This window comes from Eumetopias jubatus, unplaced genomic scaffold, assembly GCF_037043125.1.
Source record: "Eumetopias jubatus isolate StellerSeaLion01/CBP00866 unplaced genomic scaffold, mEumJub1_p1.0 scaffold_2, whole genome shotgun sequence".
Classification (NCBI taxonomy): Eukaryota; Metazoa; Chordata; class Mammalia; order Carnivora; family Otariidae; genus Eumetopias; species Eumetopias jubatus.
Genome location: NW_028274808.1, coordinates 197,287,427 through 197,302,278, shown reverse-complemented (window position 1 = coordinate 197,302,278; position 14,852 = coordinate 197,287,427). Strand labels below are relative to the sequence as shown.

The following is a 14,852-nucleotide window of genomic DNA, read 5'->3' as shown; positions in this document are numbered from 1 at the left end:
TTTGACACTTAGGGCACACTATCTCTTAGCTCCTCTCTTCCTTCCCTCCCTCCCTCTCTCCTTCCTTCACTTCTTCCCTTCCTTTCCCCTTCCTCTCCCCTTCCTTCCTTCCTTCCTTCCTTCCTCCCTTCCTCTCCTCCCTCCTTCCTTCAGTGATACTGAATTCTAGACGAGTGGGTGGGCCCTGGAATCTCACACACTTTGCTGTGAACCTGGCTCCCTTTAGTATCTCAGTAGGACCTCGAGTAATTCCTTAACTCCCATGGGTCTGACATAGGGTTATTATAAAGATAAGTGATCGGTAGATTTAGGTTCTTTTCACTGTGTCTTGCATATAATAAGCACTCAACCAGTAGTTTCCGTTTGCATGAGTTCACTAGGAGCTGCCTTGACAAAGTTCCACAGACTAGAAGTCTATGTTTTCATGATCCTGGAGGCCGGAAGTCTGAGCTCAGGGTGCACGCAGGGTTGGTTTTTCCCGAGGCCTCCCTCCTGGGCGTGTGGACGGCATCTCCCCGTGTCCTCACGCGGGCTTCCCTCTGTGCATGTCTGCGTCCTGATCCCCTTTTCTTATAAGGACCCCAGTCAGATTGCATCAGGGTCGCCCTAATGGTCTCATTTTAGGTTACCCACCTCTGTGAAGTCCCCCCCTCCAAATACCATCATGTTGTGAGGTGCTGGGGGCCAGGCTTCAGCATATGCATTCTGAGGGGACATGATTCAGCCTGTAACACCATTACTGTTCGTATCTTCATGTTTCGTTCACCTTTTAATCTGCACGTGTGGCGAATGTGGTTCGTTGTGTGTCGTGCCCGGCCCCGTGCACATCCTGGGGACGCAGGAGGAGATTCCATCCTTGTCCCAAGGAGCTCATGCTCTAGTTACTTTGGTCATTTTGCTCTGAATTCGGCCTCTGGAGGAAGTACCTTTCACTAGATGGGGAAAGTGAGGCTCAGAGTGCGACTGCCCAGGTCCCACGACAGAATCCCAATCGACCGCACAGCCACCAGCTCCTTCCGCCCGAGGCTCAAGGACCTGCTGCAATAAAAAAAAAAAAAAAAAAAAAAAAAAATCCCAGATGAAATGAGATAAAAAGAAAGATTCCAAAAAGGTAAAGACCAGATACAAGGAAACTATTATATCAAGCTGTCAGAAGAGACAAATGTCTCAGAAATTAATTAGGGACAAAGGAACAGAGGACAAAGAAGGATACAAAAATAGAGATAAAATCACCCAGAAGAAATATCGTCCCAATTTCAGAGGACGGGAAACCAAGTGAGTTAAAATCAGAAGGGAAGAAGGCGACAGTCAGAAACCCAAGGGTGGAAACTCAGAACCTCCACAAAACCGAAAGCCTCCACCTCCTCATGCCTGAGCATTAGGACCTCAAGACCCTGGAAGTAGCTGGGGAAGGCGGGTGGGGGGAATGGAGGGAGGATGGAGGTGGGGGATGGAGGGGGATGGATGGGGGATGGGTGTGGGGTGGAGGTGGGGGATGGAGGGGGGATGGAGGTGGGGGATGGAGGGGGATGGGTGTGGGGTGGAGGTGGGGGATGGAGGGGGGATGGAGGTGGGGGATGGAGGGGGATGGGTGTGGGGTGGAGGTGGGGGATGGAGGGGAATGGAGGGGGATGGGTGTGGGGTGGAGGTGGGGGATGGAGGGGGATGGAGGTGGGGGATGGTGGGGGGGTGGAGGGGCTCCTCACTCACTGCAGGGCCACCCGTCTGTTCCTTTGCTTGGGGCCTCGCCTGTCTGTCACACTGGCTTTATTTCTCTAGGAAACCCCCACCCCCGCTAGCCCCAGGAGACCAGGAACCTTATCTTTTCTATTGACACCTGTGTTTTCCGTGCCAAAAATAGAGCCGTGCACAGTAAATGCTCAGTAAATATTTGTTGAATAAATGAATGAACAAATCAGTAAACTAATGGATCTTGGGCAAGGTTTAGTTTTTAACTTCTCTGAAGCTCGGGTTTCTCATCTACATAAAGGAGATGATTCTAGCAATGTCTCCAGTCTTCCGTAGGGGTATGTGAGACATGAACTATGTCTGTATGCAATGGCCTGCAATTTCCTACCCCTTCCAAACCGTCAGGGGCAGATGTTCTGCAGATGGAGCATGAACAGCACACCTGCCCTCCTGAAGATTCCAGAGTTCCAAGCTTCACTGGCCTGCGTGCCGGCTCTGGTCGACCAGCAGCGTCACCTCAGCCTAGTTCCTGCCAGAGAGATGAGTCCTGGGAGGCCAGTACTTGCTGAGTGATTATGTGCTGGAAGTTGACAAGGAGCTCCTGTACTTTGTTCTCAAGCTGTTTCATCTGGTTGGACTTGACCATCCCTCGGGTGACTGTGAGGCTTTCCTCCATGACCTATAGAAGGCCAAGTGTACGTGGGGCTGAAAATGACCCAAGTCTGAGTCTGCACATGAGAACAGTGGTTTGCTCTGCTTGTCAGTCGGTCCTAAGACGTCTTATATGACAAAAGGGGAAACAGTGACAGTTACTTAAACAGGCAAGGGCCCACCAGGATGGAGTCCTCCCGGTAGAGAGGTGATGGCTGACACTGGAGCCCCTGGGAACCACTACCCAGCTGCATTTCAGAATCAGCGCTGAGTCTTTGGGCTTCAGTGTCCCCATGCCAACAATGAGAGGAGTAGGGAGATTCTCCCCCAGATCTCTTCTCCTAGCGTTTTAGAATTGCATGAGCATAATGGAGGAGACAGTAAGAGCTGCCTGTGGCTGGCCATGGGCCGGAAGCACAGGTCCCCCTGATGCGTGGTCTGAAGGTCAATAGCAGCCTCAGGCGATGTCACAATGCCTTTGCCCTTCATCTCACTTGGTCTCATCACGGGGCATTTTGTCCCGCAGATCATCACAAATAGAAGGGCAAATGAGAGACTGCATTCACATAGCTTTTACCACAGTGCATTGTTAAAATTGTTCTGTTTTATTTTTAGTTATTGTCCTCAGTCTCTTACTGTGCCTAACTTACCCGTTTAACTGGATGTATGTATAGGAAAGAACGGTGTATCTAAGGTTTGGGACTGTCTGTGGTTTCAGGCATCCTCTGGGGGTCTGGGAACACATCCCCGGCAGGTATGGGTGGGGGAAGACTGCCATTCCTGCTCACGAATTGTCTAGCCGGAGGTGGTACTGTCAGACGTGCATCGTGTCTGGGTCTGGAAGCTGCTTTCTCAAACACGCACGAGTACCCCAGATTCATATGGGGTTGGATAAAATAGGCCCCACGCGATGGATGGTCCAGAGGGAAAGACCTAGAGCAATCATGTCCAGTTTCTTACAGTATATTATGGAAACGTCCTGCTCATCTCACATAGCCATCCCTGGATTTCACTTGGCCAGCATTTTCTGATTTCAGGCCGTGATCTAAAGCATGTTTTGCAAGCCTTGAAGTTTCTGTAGTAAGCACAGGGGTGAGGATTTACGGTTTGCAAAGAGATGAGGTCAGGCTTCATAGCCCACTTGCAGCTTCTCTCTGCTTAGACCTCAGGTTTCAGAAAACACAGGGAGGAGGGGCCCGGGGGTAGAGAAGGAATCGAACAACCTGATCGAATGTGGGCTTCTGTATGCAGCCTCAGGCGTCTCCCCGAAACTCATAGGGCATCGTGAATACCCCCAAACAGACGCAATCCAGGAATGGGAGGGGACAGGTGATTGCTTCATACGTGTCTTTTCTTTAAAGACTCATATTTAAAAAAAATTCCCTTTTCTCCCTAAACAAGGGCCTTGTAGTGTTTTTATTTCCTTTCGAAGCCTCCACTAGGGTGGTCCTGCTGGCCCATGATGGGTTTGGGCTGCCCTAGTGCTGTTATGGTAAGAACTCTGGGGCGCGGGTCGGGGCTCCACCTTGGATGGACCGTGGCCAGGTTGGAATGAACAGGGGTTGCCTCGCTCACTGGACTTCACGCTCCAAGCCTCGAGGTCGGGTTATACACACTGATACCACCACGGCCAGCACCGACTACGGCCAACAGCAGGAATACTTTTCAGGGCTCACTCCCTGTGCCAGGCACACTTCCAGATTCTAGATTAGCTAATTTAATCCTCACAGCAACCGTACTGAGTTGAATAGGTTCCCATTTTACGGGTGGGAAAACGGAGGCACAGAGAAGTCAATGCCTTGCCTGAAGTCAGACTGCTGGTGAGCGATGGGGCCAGCTGTGAGCCCAGGCAGGCCGGCTCTAACCACTGCATTGTACTGCCTTTCAGTTGTCAGATCTGCCTGCGTCCCTGGGACGATGTGTGTTGCGGGGCGTCTTCTTGCGTGCTTGGACAGATAGCTGGCCTAACACCCTTCCTTTTCCCATAGAGCAGAGGAGGTTTGAAGGCAGGAGGAACAGACCCATGGGGCGGTGGGACTTGGGGGAGGAGCACATTACATTGGGAGGTGGCCTCAGCAGAGCCCCCGCTCGCTGTTGTCTGCACCTTTCCTGAAAGAAGCATGCCAGAGAGGTCGAGCGGTTGGCTGCTCTGTCGCATGGCTGCTGAGCTTTGGAGTGGGTCCTCAGCCCCCATCCAGCTGACCCCAAACCCCGGCGTTTCACCAGAGGTCACACGGCCCATGCTTTCTCGCCAATTAGGGAAACTGGTGTTTGGATTCACGCAAGCGTCCAGGAGAGAAGGAGGCCCTGCAGGCCCACAGACCTTTCCCCCTGGAGGGACTTTTAGACCCTCACAAGCCCCGGCCCCCAATAGTCAAGGGCCTACTGCAGCCCCAGACACCGCTGGTTGCAAATACACAAAATGATACCCTCTGTGTCAGGCTCCAACACCTGTTGACAAAAGTGTTTTCTTTTCTTTTCTTCTTCTAGAACAGAACCCAGCTAAAAGCCTTTTTCACCATAACAGCAGAAGAAAAGATAAAGGTAAGAGCAAAGACTTGAGCTGGACAGCCCCCTGGTGCCCTCCAGTGTGTCTTTTTCTGCCTCTGGTGTGTTGGTGCCTGGCTGTCCTCAGAGCCAAAGGGAGGGGGCGACTGCTGGCCTTGGTAGCGCAGACCACCGTGCAGTGTGGGGTCCCCCAGTGTAGCCAGAGGCTGTCGGGCTAGTTGTCTGGATGGCCCCTCCATCTGGGCGAGAAGGGGTTTCCTCACCTTATAAGCACACTTTGCATTGCTTCAGCACCTGCTGGGGCCAGACATTAAGCAATTGACATACGCTGAATTGTGTGGTCTTCACTGCAATCCTGGGGGGTAGATTCTGTTTTAAAATCACCTTCGTTTCATAGATGGGGAAACCACGGCACCCATAGGCCAAGTAATTTGCCCGAGGCCACCCAGCTAGTGTGTCAGGGCTCCCAGGACCACTCCCAGGCTCAGTGATTGACTAGGAGGACACACAGGACTCCATGTATAGTCATACTCATGGCTGATTTATTACTGAGAAGGATGCAGAGTAAAATCAGCAAAGGGCAGAGGTGCATGGGGCAAAGTCTGCAAGACACCAGGCCTCAGCTTCCAGAGTCCTCTCCCGGTGGGAGTCACACAGGATGCACAGAGTTGTCCAGCAGTGAGTGTGACAGCACAGCTCATCAGAGACCAGCACCAGGGTTTTTATTGGGGGCTGGGCACACGGCATCCTCTGCGTGGCACATACCATGCTTCCAGACTCCCAGGAGGAGTGTGTTCAGTGTAAACTGCGTTGTTTGCACGACAGCTTAGGTGCAGCGAGCCGCTCTTATCAGGGAATGGTGGGAACCCTCCCGAAATCCAAGTTTCTAGATGCCAGCCAAGGCCCCGCCTTGCATGCTGGCCTCTCAGAGGATAGCAGTCTTGGGCGTGCTGTGTGTGTGCTTCCCTCAGGGCTTGGAACCAGGATTTGAACACAGGCACTTTGGCTCCAGAGCCCTGTTTTTGGGCAGTGGGCCACACCACCTCCTGAGGAGCTGAATCCCTGCCCCAAAGAGATGGAAACAAAATCCAGGTCTGGCTATAACAAAGGGAGGGTTTATGGTGGGGGGCGGGGGATTCAGGAAGACAGGTGCCGACTCTCCTCCTGGCTGGTCTGTGCCCTCCTGGAGGGTGGGGCTGTGTCCGCTTCATCCTTGTGCCCCACTCTGTGCCTTACATTCTGGGTGGTGCTCAGTAGGTAAATATCCCTTGATTGAGCTGATTGTTGATTGTCATCAATGCCGGTGATTGCTTCCTGGTGGGGTAGGTGTCTGGTTGCTGCATGATTGTAATAGAAGTCAGAGAACGTTCACTTAATTGATATTTATGAGCCCTTCCTCCATGCCCCAGGCCCTCTCGTGTGGCGAGATGGGCCACACCCTGGTCTTCGGGGCAGCCTCCCGCCCACACATTGCCTTCAAGGGCAACAGGAGTAGGTACCCGCTCTGGGGCGTGGACCCCTGGGCGCACAGTTTGGCACTGGAGAACTGGGTTGGATTTCAGCCCTACGGCCCCTGGTCCAGGTGACCCTGCGCTGTGGACCATGTTCAGGGAGATCACCACTGAGCGGGAAGATGAGGTATACAAATGTGATGGCCTTACACTGTTGTGGGGACAGCAAGTTCTTGGACCAAAGGCCTAGCTTTGAATCCTTGCCTGCCCACTGATTGTATGTGACTGTGGGTATGTTCCTTACCTCCCTGAACCTCCGTGTCCTAGCTGTGAAATGAGTGATAATAGTACCCACTTCCTAGGGTGGTCGTCAGAGTAAACGGATTGATATGTGTAAAGCACTTGGCACAGTGTCTGGCGTTTTGTAAGTGCTCAGTAAACGTCAGCCGCTGTCTTTGCTGTTATTATTATTATATGCACGTGCAGACACAACCCCTCTGCGGGTGTTTTGTGAGCATCGTGATTCGTGACCCCCCATCCATCAGCTCCTTTGTTTTCTGTTACATTCCTGAGGGTGAAACTGGCAGGTATCAGCCAAGGAAGGCAAGGCCCCAGGGAATTGCTTCCCATTTCGTATCACGAAGTTCTCTTGCCCTTTCTGTCTGCTGCATGAGGGGTCCGGGAGGAAGAAAACATCCCACCGTACGTGTTGGACTTTGGTCTTCAGGTTGTGTTGGAGCTCCCCATAACTTCTTGTGTTGATCCCATACGCCCTTGAAAGGGCTGGGCGCTGGGGCAGGGACCCGGAGAACAAGAGTCTCGGATCTAATTAAGAGAGAGACATTTAAACCAACTGTTACATCTCCCAAATTCATGTAGAATGCAGTTCCAATAATAATTTTAAAAGGATTTGAGGGGAGATAGGTGATCAAATTAATCAGAGTTTCACCTGAAAATATAAATTTCCGAAACTATATGAGAACATTGTGACAATGAAGAGTAGTGTAGGAGGATTTGCCCTAGGAAATATTAAAGAATTATAAAGCTACATTAATGTAGTATGCAACTGAAGAAAAGCCAGACCAGGGCGTGCGCGGGACAAACGGAAACAAGGCCGGGGCTGCGGGCACTTTTTCTGCCTGCGGTGTCTCAGATTCATTCTTAAGGAACTGAGAACTTAATCTTCCAAAATGTCAAAAAGACCATCTTATGCCCCACCTCCCACCCCAGCTCCTGCAACACAAATGCCCAGCACACCAGGGGTTGTGGGATACAGTCATCTCGCCTACAACAACTACAGGCTGGGAGGGAACCCGGGCACCAACAGCCGGGTCACGGCATCCTCTGGTATTACGATTCCAAAACCCCCAAAGCCACCAGATAAGCCGCTGATGCCCTACATGAGGTACAGCAGAAAGGTCTGGGACCAAGTAAAAGCTTCCAACCCTGACCTAAAGTTGTGGGAGATTGGCAAGATTATTGGTGGCATGTGGCGAGATCTCACTGATGAAGAAAAACAAGAATATTTAAATGAATATGAAGCAGAAAAGATGGAGTACAATGAATCTATGAAGGCCTGTCATAATTCCCCCACATACCTTGCTTACATAAATGCAAAAAGTCGTGCAGAAGCTGCTTTAGAGGAAGAAAGTCGACAGAGACAGTCTCGCATGGAGAAAGGAGAACCGCACATGAGCATTCAGCCTGCTGAAGATCCAGACGATTATGATGATGGCTTCTCAGTGAAGCATACAGCCACTGCCCGTTTCCAGGGAAACCACCGCCTCATCAGTGAAATCCTTAGTGAGAGTGTGGTGCCAGACGTCCGTTCAGTTGTCACAACAGCTAGAATGCAGGTCCTCAAACGACAGGTCCAGTCCTTAATGGTTCATCAGCGAAAACTAGAAGCTGAACTTCTTCAAATAGAGGAGCGACACCAGGAAAAGAAGAGGAAACTCCTGGAAAGCACAGATTCATTTAACAATGAACTTAAAAGGTTGTGCGGTTTGAAAGTAGAAGTGGATATGGAAAAAATTGCAGCTGGGTCCCTGTGTTTTGCACGCCGCACACTGTTTTGCATGTGCATTTTCTTACCTGTGCTTTGGACAACATCCTGCAGGAGCCTGACCAACTTCCGCACCTCTGTGCAGGCGTGCTGGTAATACCCTTGGCTGGGATCCCACGACATTGGGACATCTGATAAGCCTTGTCAGTCTGTGACATTGAGATTAGTTTCCTGGTTGGCATTTAATACATTTTTGTGACATCGGAATAGAATTTTTGCCCTGGAAGAGACTTTACAGATGATTTACTTTCACTTTGAGAGTGAAAAAAAAAAAAAAAAAAATCAGGTCTGGAGAGGCTGTGGGAACTGGCCAGGGTCCTGAAGCTTGATGACTATGTTAACGGAGAGTCATGCTGGGCAATTTGTTCTCAAATCCTCTTCTTCTCAAGACTGGTACCCTAGCAAAGCTACATTAATAAGTGTGATTCCCTCTACCAGTGATTACTCCTAAACTCTCACTCTTTTCAGGATTGTCAGCTGGGAAGCCCAGAGACTCTGCTCTCAAGGGCTGTGGGACAAAAGTCCACAAGTCACTGACCCCCTCTGCTTCTTGGATCTTTAGCTCAGAGTGAAGGATTTCAACTAAATTACTCCTGAAATCTCTTCCAGAGAAATTTTGTATGGTCTTCTCTTTTCTCCAAACTTTTTCTGTCTTTTGGGGGTAGGTGGGTAGGATTTAATATATGTACATTGTGGACATTTAGAGTAAACGCCCCCTCTATATTACACAGACACTCACAGAGAAAGTTGGAAGAATAAAATAACATTACCTCATAATCCCACCACCGGAGGACCATTGTTAACATCTTGGCTTCTTACTTCTATAAGTCTATGAATTTATTTATTACATAATTGAAGTCAAACTGTATAAACAACGCCTCTTCATGCTTTTATAACTTGCTGTTGGATTATAAGCATTGAAAGCATTCCTTTTGAAAGGCTTTTTTTTTTTTTTTGGTCCAGCATTGCTCTTCATAAATGCAGTGATAGAACTCATCAAAGGAATCTACTCTCAACTAATACATGATTAAAGAGATGGTAATAGCATATGATTCTTTGTCAGAGACAAGCGGGAGAGTTAGGGCCTGGGGATGAGGAGGCTGGGATCACTGAGCCGCTTCTCTTTCCTTATTCTTTCATTAATGAAGTTTATGTAAATAGGCTCTTTGAAATCTGTACTTATAATGATTATCAGTGAAATTTGGCTGCAAGATTTCTGGAGGAAATCTCAAAAGTATGATTAACTTGGGGCTGACTTCTAGTGCTCTAAGTGCTTAAATTTCTGCACCTGTCCCTGTGGTGGTGGGCCCCACCAGCACCCAGCCTCCCAAGTGAGACATCCAGGGACATTTTTGGCCCCTATCTCTGGCATCCCACACATTCGTTCCATGCTCAATCACTGTATCCTGTGGACTCTGTCACCTAAATAGTCCCCTAATTTCTACCTTTCCCTCCAGCCTGCCAGAAGTAGCAGTAATAGCTCAGATTTACTGACTGATCTCTGTGTCCTGCATCCCTAGCTAGTAGGGTCTATCTTGTGTGTGTAGTAAAGTACACACACATGAAATTTACCATTATTGACATTTAGTATGTTCAGTGTTGAGCAGACAGCACCACTGTCTAGGTCTGGAACATTTTCATCACCCCAAAAGGGAGTTCTCTTCCCATTGAGCAGTTGCTCTCCATTCTCCCCTCCACCCTCAGCCTCTGGCAACCGCTGATTTGCCTTCTGTCTCTATAGATTTGCCTGTTCCGGCCATTTCTTGTAATGCAATGTGGCCTTTTGTGTCCAGCTTCTTTCCTTAGCATGATATTTTTGAGGTCCATCCATGTTGTTGCGTTTATTGGTACTTAATTCCTTTTTATGGCTGAATCTTATTCCTTGTATGGGTGGACCACATTTTCTTTATCTCTTCATCAGGTGGTGGACCTCTGGGCTTGCCCCATCTTCTGGCTATTGTGAATAGTGCCCCTGTGAAGATTCAGGTACAGATTTTTATTTAGCACCTGTTTTCCGTTCTCTGGAGTATACACCCAGGAGCGGATTGCTGGGTTGTATGGTAATTCTGTGTTTAACTTAGCAAGGAACCATAGGCGCTCTTTTAATCCTCATTTTACAGATGGGAAATTTCAGTTTATAGAAGGGGAGGCCGAGGGTCCCATGGTGTGGTAGGGGATAGAGCTGAGAGCTGAACCCCCAAGTAGAGTCTCAGTCTTTACTAGCATGTTCTACTGCTTCCCGCAGCCTTGTTTCATTTCCTCATCCTCTCTTCCTTGGCTGTCACATCCAGTTTGTCCTCCTCCAGGCTGATGTCACGAAGTAGCTAGATTTAACTTTCTAAAATTTCCCCTTGTCCTTCCAGCACACAGCCCTGGGCTCACTGAATAAACTAGATGTCAAGAAAGTTTACCACCGCATCCAAGCGCAGAGTCAACCCTGGTAGCCCACTTAAAGAGAGAGTTTCAGGAAACTCTCCACTTAAATACAGAGTTTTAGCAAACACAATTATAGCAAAGCTTTGTTTCTGCACATATGAAATGGATGTAAGAATTCTGAGTTTATTGTTCAAAGACTAAAAAAAGGAGTAAGGCCTGGCCTCTGGCAGAAGTTCAATAAAGATATTGATGGTTAAGGGTATTTTTGAGGAATGGATTGTAAAAACTTTTGGCCAGACACTGGGAGATTTTTAAAATCCTGCCCTACCAGTCAGTCCAGGAGAGTGAGCTATATACTCAGAATAGGAATCACTGTTCACAGTGGCCCAAGACGCTGATGACCCAATGCAGGGCTCCTGGTAAAAGGTCAGGCCAGAGCCTGAGCCCCAGAGAGGCAGCTGTGGTATGAGGGCTACTAGCCCGGACTGCTGGGTGTGAATCCCAAGTTCACTATTGACTAGCTCTGTGATCTTGAGCCGTTTATTTAACTTCTTAGTACTTTCACATTCTAATTTGTAAAATGTAGACTAAAACAGTGCCCATTTTACGGTATTGTGAGAATTAAGTAGATTAATGCATGTAAAGCACTTGGAACCACTCTGGCACTTAGTGTCTGCTCAGTACATGTCAGCTATGATGATCGTGGTGGTGATGATGAGGATGATGGTGATGGTGATGATGGTGATGTGATGCTGATGATGGTGATGTGATGGTGAGGATGATGGTGATAGTCATAATGGTGATGATCATGCTGAAGGTGATGATGATGACAAAGGTGGTTATATGGAGCCTTCCTCTTCCTATAACAAAGCTACATCTTAAGATCTCACTCTCCTTTGGCCATTTACACGGAGGAGGAAATTTGAAGAGCAGAGGCATTTTGGGCGGGTCAGGGGAGCAAGACCTAGCTTAATTTAGCAACACTGATACTGAGGATTGAAAGAAGAAAGTGAGAGTTGTGAGTGGACCTGCCCCAAGCAGGCAATCTCTACCTGCATGCACTTATCACTTGGTATCAGAAAGTAGGGATTGCAAGAGAGAAGGGAGAAAGATGAGGGCTCTGTAGAGCTTGCGCTACCTTTGCCCTTCTTCCTAGATAACAGGCATTCATTCCTGCATGGGTGTCAGGTCCTGTTCCCAGGACCTGCCACGTTGCCTCCACTCTTCGAATTCTCTTGGCCATGTGAATGGCCGAAGGAGGGCAAGACTTCAGGTGGAGATTCAGAGAAGGTGGAGGTGGTAAGAGGAAGACAAGCATGGTGGCCTGACCCAGTTGACCAGTTCTACTTCATGAAGTAGGAAAGGAGAAGACAGACAGAGGGAGATAGATCTGTTTCTACCTTTTACAGCACCTTGGGGCCCTGCCTGCATGTAATTCTGGCCTAGTCTTTGTTTCTGGCTCTCATCAATCAGGCAGGTAACTTTTACCATGATGTGGGAGGTGGGGACTAAAAATGTTTTTAGAAAACCACACAACTCCCTGGATAAAAGCAGTGTGATCTAATGGGTGGAGAGCATGGACTTTGGAGTCCAGCAGGGTTAGCTCTGGTTTTTCAGTTATGGACTTGGATTATTTAATTAATCTCTTCCCATCTACATTCACCTATCAATAGAATGGAGATAATACATCCCCCCACAGGCTTGCTGAAGATTGAATGATGCAAAGCATATATCATACCATATTAGTTTTCTGGGGCTGCCATAACAAATCATCACAAACTGGGGAGCTTAGAATAACAGAATCTTATTCTGTCACAGTTCTGAAGGCTAGAAGTCTGAAATTAAGGTGTTGGCAGAGCTGTGCTCCCTTTGATGGCTTTAGAGAAGAAGCCGTGCCTCTTCCTAGCTTCTGGTGGCTCCTGGAAATCCTTCCTTGGTTGTACCTACATCACTCCAATCTCTGCCTCCATGGTCACATGGGCCTCTCTGTGTGAATCTGTCTCCACATTTCCCTGTCCTTATAAGGAACATTCATTAGATTTAGGACCCACCCTAATCCAATATGAACTCAACCTGATTACATTTGCAAAGACCTTATTTCCAAATACGGTCACATTTATAGGTACTGGGGGCTAAGACTTCAGCATATCTTTTTGGAAGACACAATTAAACCCATTACATGCACCTAGCCTAGGGACTACTGTGCTTTTGGTGATCAGATGCCATTAATTCCTTCTATCTCCCCATTCTTCTTGCTAAAGCTGGGGGGAAAAAAAAAAAGCCCTTGCCTTCTGTGAAAGAGGAATCTTGAAAACAAATTGCTAATCAATATCCCCTTTGTTCTCTTTAGACACAGATTTTTTTGTTTCCTTTCCATCAATATTTTAATGTATCCTCGGTGCAATGCTATTCATGTTTATACAGTGTATTGGTTTTTTTCCCTTACCCAGTAGGTATACATATCAGGGCACAGAGGGCTATTTTCAGCACAAATGGAGAATTTGCGTGTCATTTTGGTGTTAATTAAAATGTAATATTTGGAATCAGGAGAATATTCAAATAATGGAAACAGAACTGGTTCCCTGACCGTATTTGATAACAGCATCTTTGGACCAAGGTTGATTGATCAATAGCCGAAAAAGTCATATGTGGCATTACTCTTTGATTCAGGTAGCTCCTGTTTCTGACTTAACTTGGCTTTGACTGTTTTGAAGGTCAGGTTGGCCTTGTTGGTCTGTTAGAAAAATTTAACCTTGACTACAGCCTTCATTGTTACCAAAGGAATGAGGACTGCTTTTGTTGTCTTCTAGCCCCTAAGTAATACATTTAATGTTCTCATAATCTACAGTCATTCCTTATTAAACTAGTAGCAGATTGGCTTCTCCAGAAGCAGATGCTGAGACAGAGTTTGGAGTATAACATGTTTACCAGTGTGCAGAAAAGAGTTAATGTATCTGGCCTGAGATTGCCCTCCTTAGAAAGGCCTGCTTGCAAGGTTAGCCCTTGGTCAATGTCTGCAGACTTGGATTTCAGGACAGTTGCCACCATTCCCCAAACTGATAAAAGTGGCTCACTGTGCTGAAGATATTATATTATAAATATAAATAAATGTGTATAAATATGTTATAAACAATATATTTTATTTTTAAGGCCTGCTTTCATTCTGGGAGTCTGGAACTTTGGTACATGCTAGGGAGAGGGTGCCTAAGTGACCAGTCTTGGATAAAAGCCCTGGGCACTGTCTCTCATGAGCTTTGCTGTGTTGTTAGACCCGTTGCTTTAGGAACTAAACAAGTCTTGTGTGATGGCCTTGGGAGAGGACTCGGGAAGCTTGCTTCTGCTTTCTTCAGGATTTAACCCCATGTGCCTTTTCCCTGTGCTGAGTTTGCTCTGTATCTTCTCCCTGTAATAAATCATAGCTGTGTGAATGACTTTAGGCTGAGTGTTGTGAATCCTCCTGGTGAATCATCAAACTTGGGGTGGTTGTGGGGTCTCCCCCCAACACAATCAGTGACTACCCATGAAGGGAAGAAGGAGGAAGTGGGATTGGGCAAGTTGTGTACTGGGCTGACAAAGCCTCACCTGGCAGTGAACTCTGGAGCAAGCGTTGCCTGTCTGAGGGTCACTTGTCAGTCTAAATGGCTGGCCATTATGCCTCTGCCATGCTCTGTTACCAGGTGTAAGCTGTCTCCAGGAAGGGCTTGACCTCAGGTGAGGTGGCTCTCTGCAGCTGATCTAGACCATGAAGCTAGAGGCTCTCTATAGGCCACATTGCCCATAGCTGGGCACCAAGTCTTTCCTCGAAGGGGGATCTGAGTGCTGCATTGCCTTGTCTACTTTTAAAAAATATTTATTATTCTTTTTGTTGTTTCCTGGTTATATAAGTAATACATGCTCATGTAGAGATCTTAGAAAACACAGAAACAAAGAAAAAACTCATCAAGCAATCGCTCAGCAGAATTCCAGAGGATATTCTTCACAGGTTATATATATATGTGTGTGTGTGTGTGTGTGTGTGCATATATGTTATTTTTGTTCTAATTAAATTGGGATTTTTCTATGTATACAGTTTTTAAAATTAATTTTTTAACTAAAAATGTTTTATTATGTCT

General features: G+C 47.6%; 1 protein-coding gene and 1 pseudogene across 2 annotated transcripts in view; both read left to right on the top strand.

Annotated features, from left to right (window-relative positions):
• EVC2 (EvC ciliary complex subunit 2) overlaps positions 1-14,852 on the top strand; it is a 128,499-nt gene that overhangs the window by 23,167 nt on the left and 90,480 nt on the right. For both annotated transcript variants that reach the window (XM_088020882.1, XM_088020881.1), the window contains exon 7: positions 4,831-4,884. In XM_088020882.1, the coding sequence (XP_087877008.1) occupies positions 4,831-4,884 (54 nt within the window). The remainder of the gene's footprint in view (positions 1-4,830; positions 4,885-14,852) is intronic.
• Positions 7,418-8,461, top strand: LOC114198245 (SWI/SNF-related matrix-associated actin-dependent regulator of chromatin subfamily E member 1 pseudogene; annotated as a pseudogene).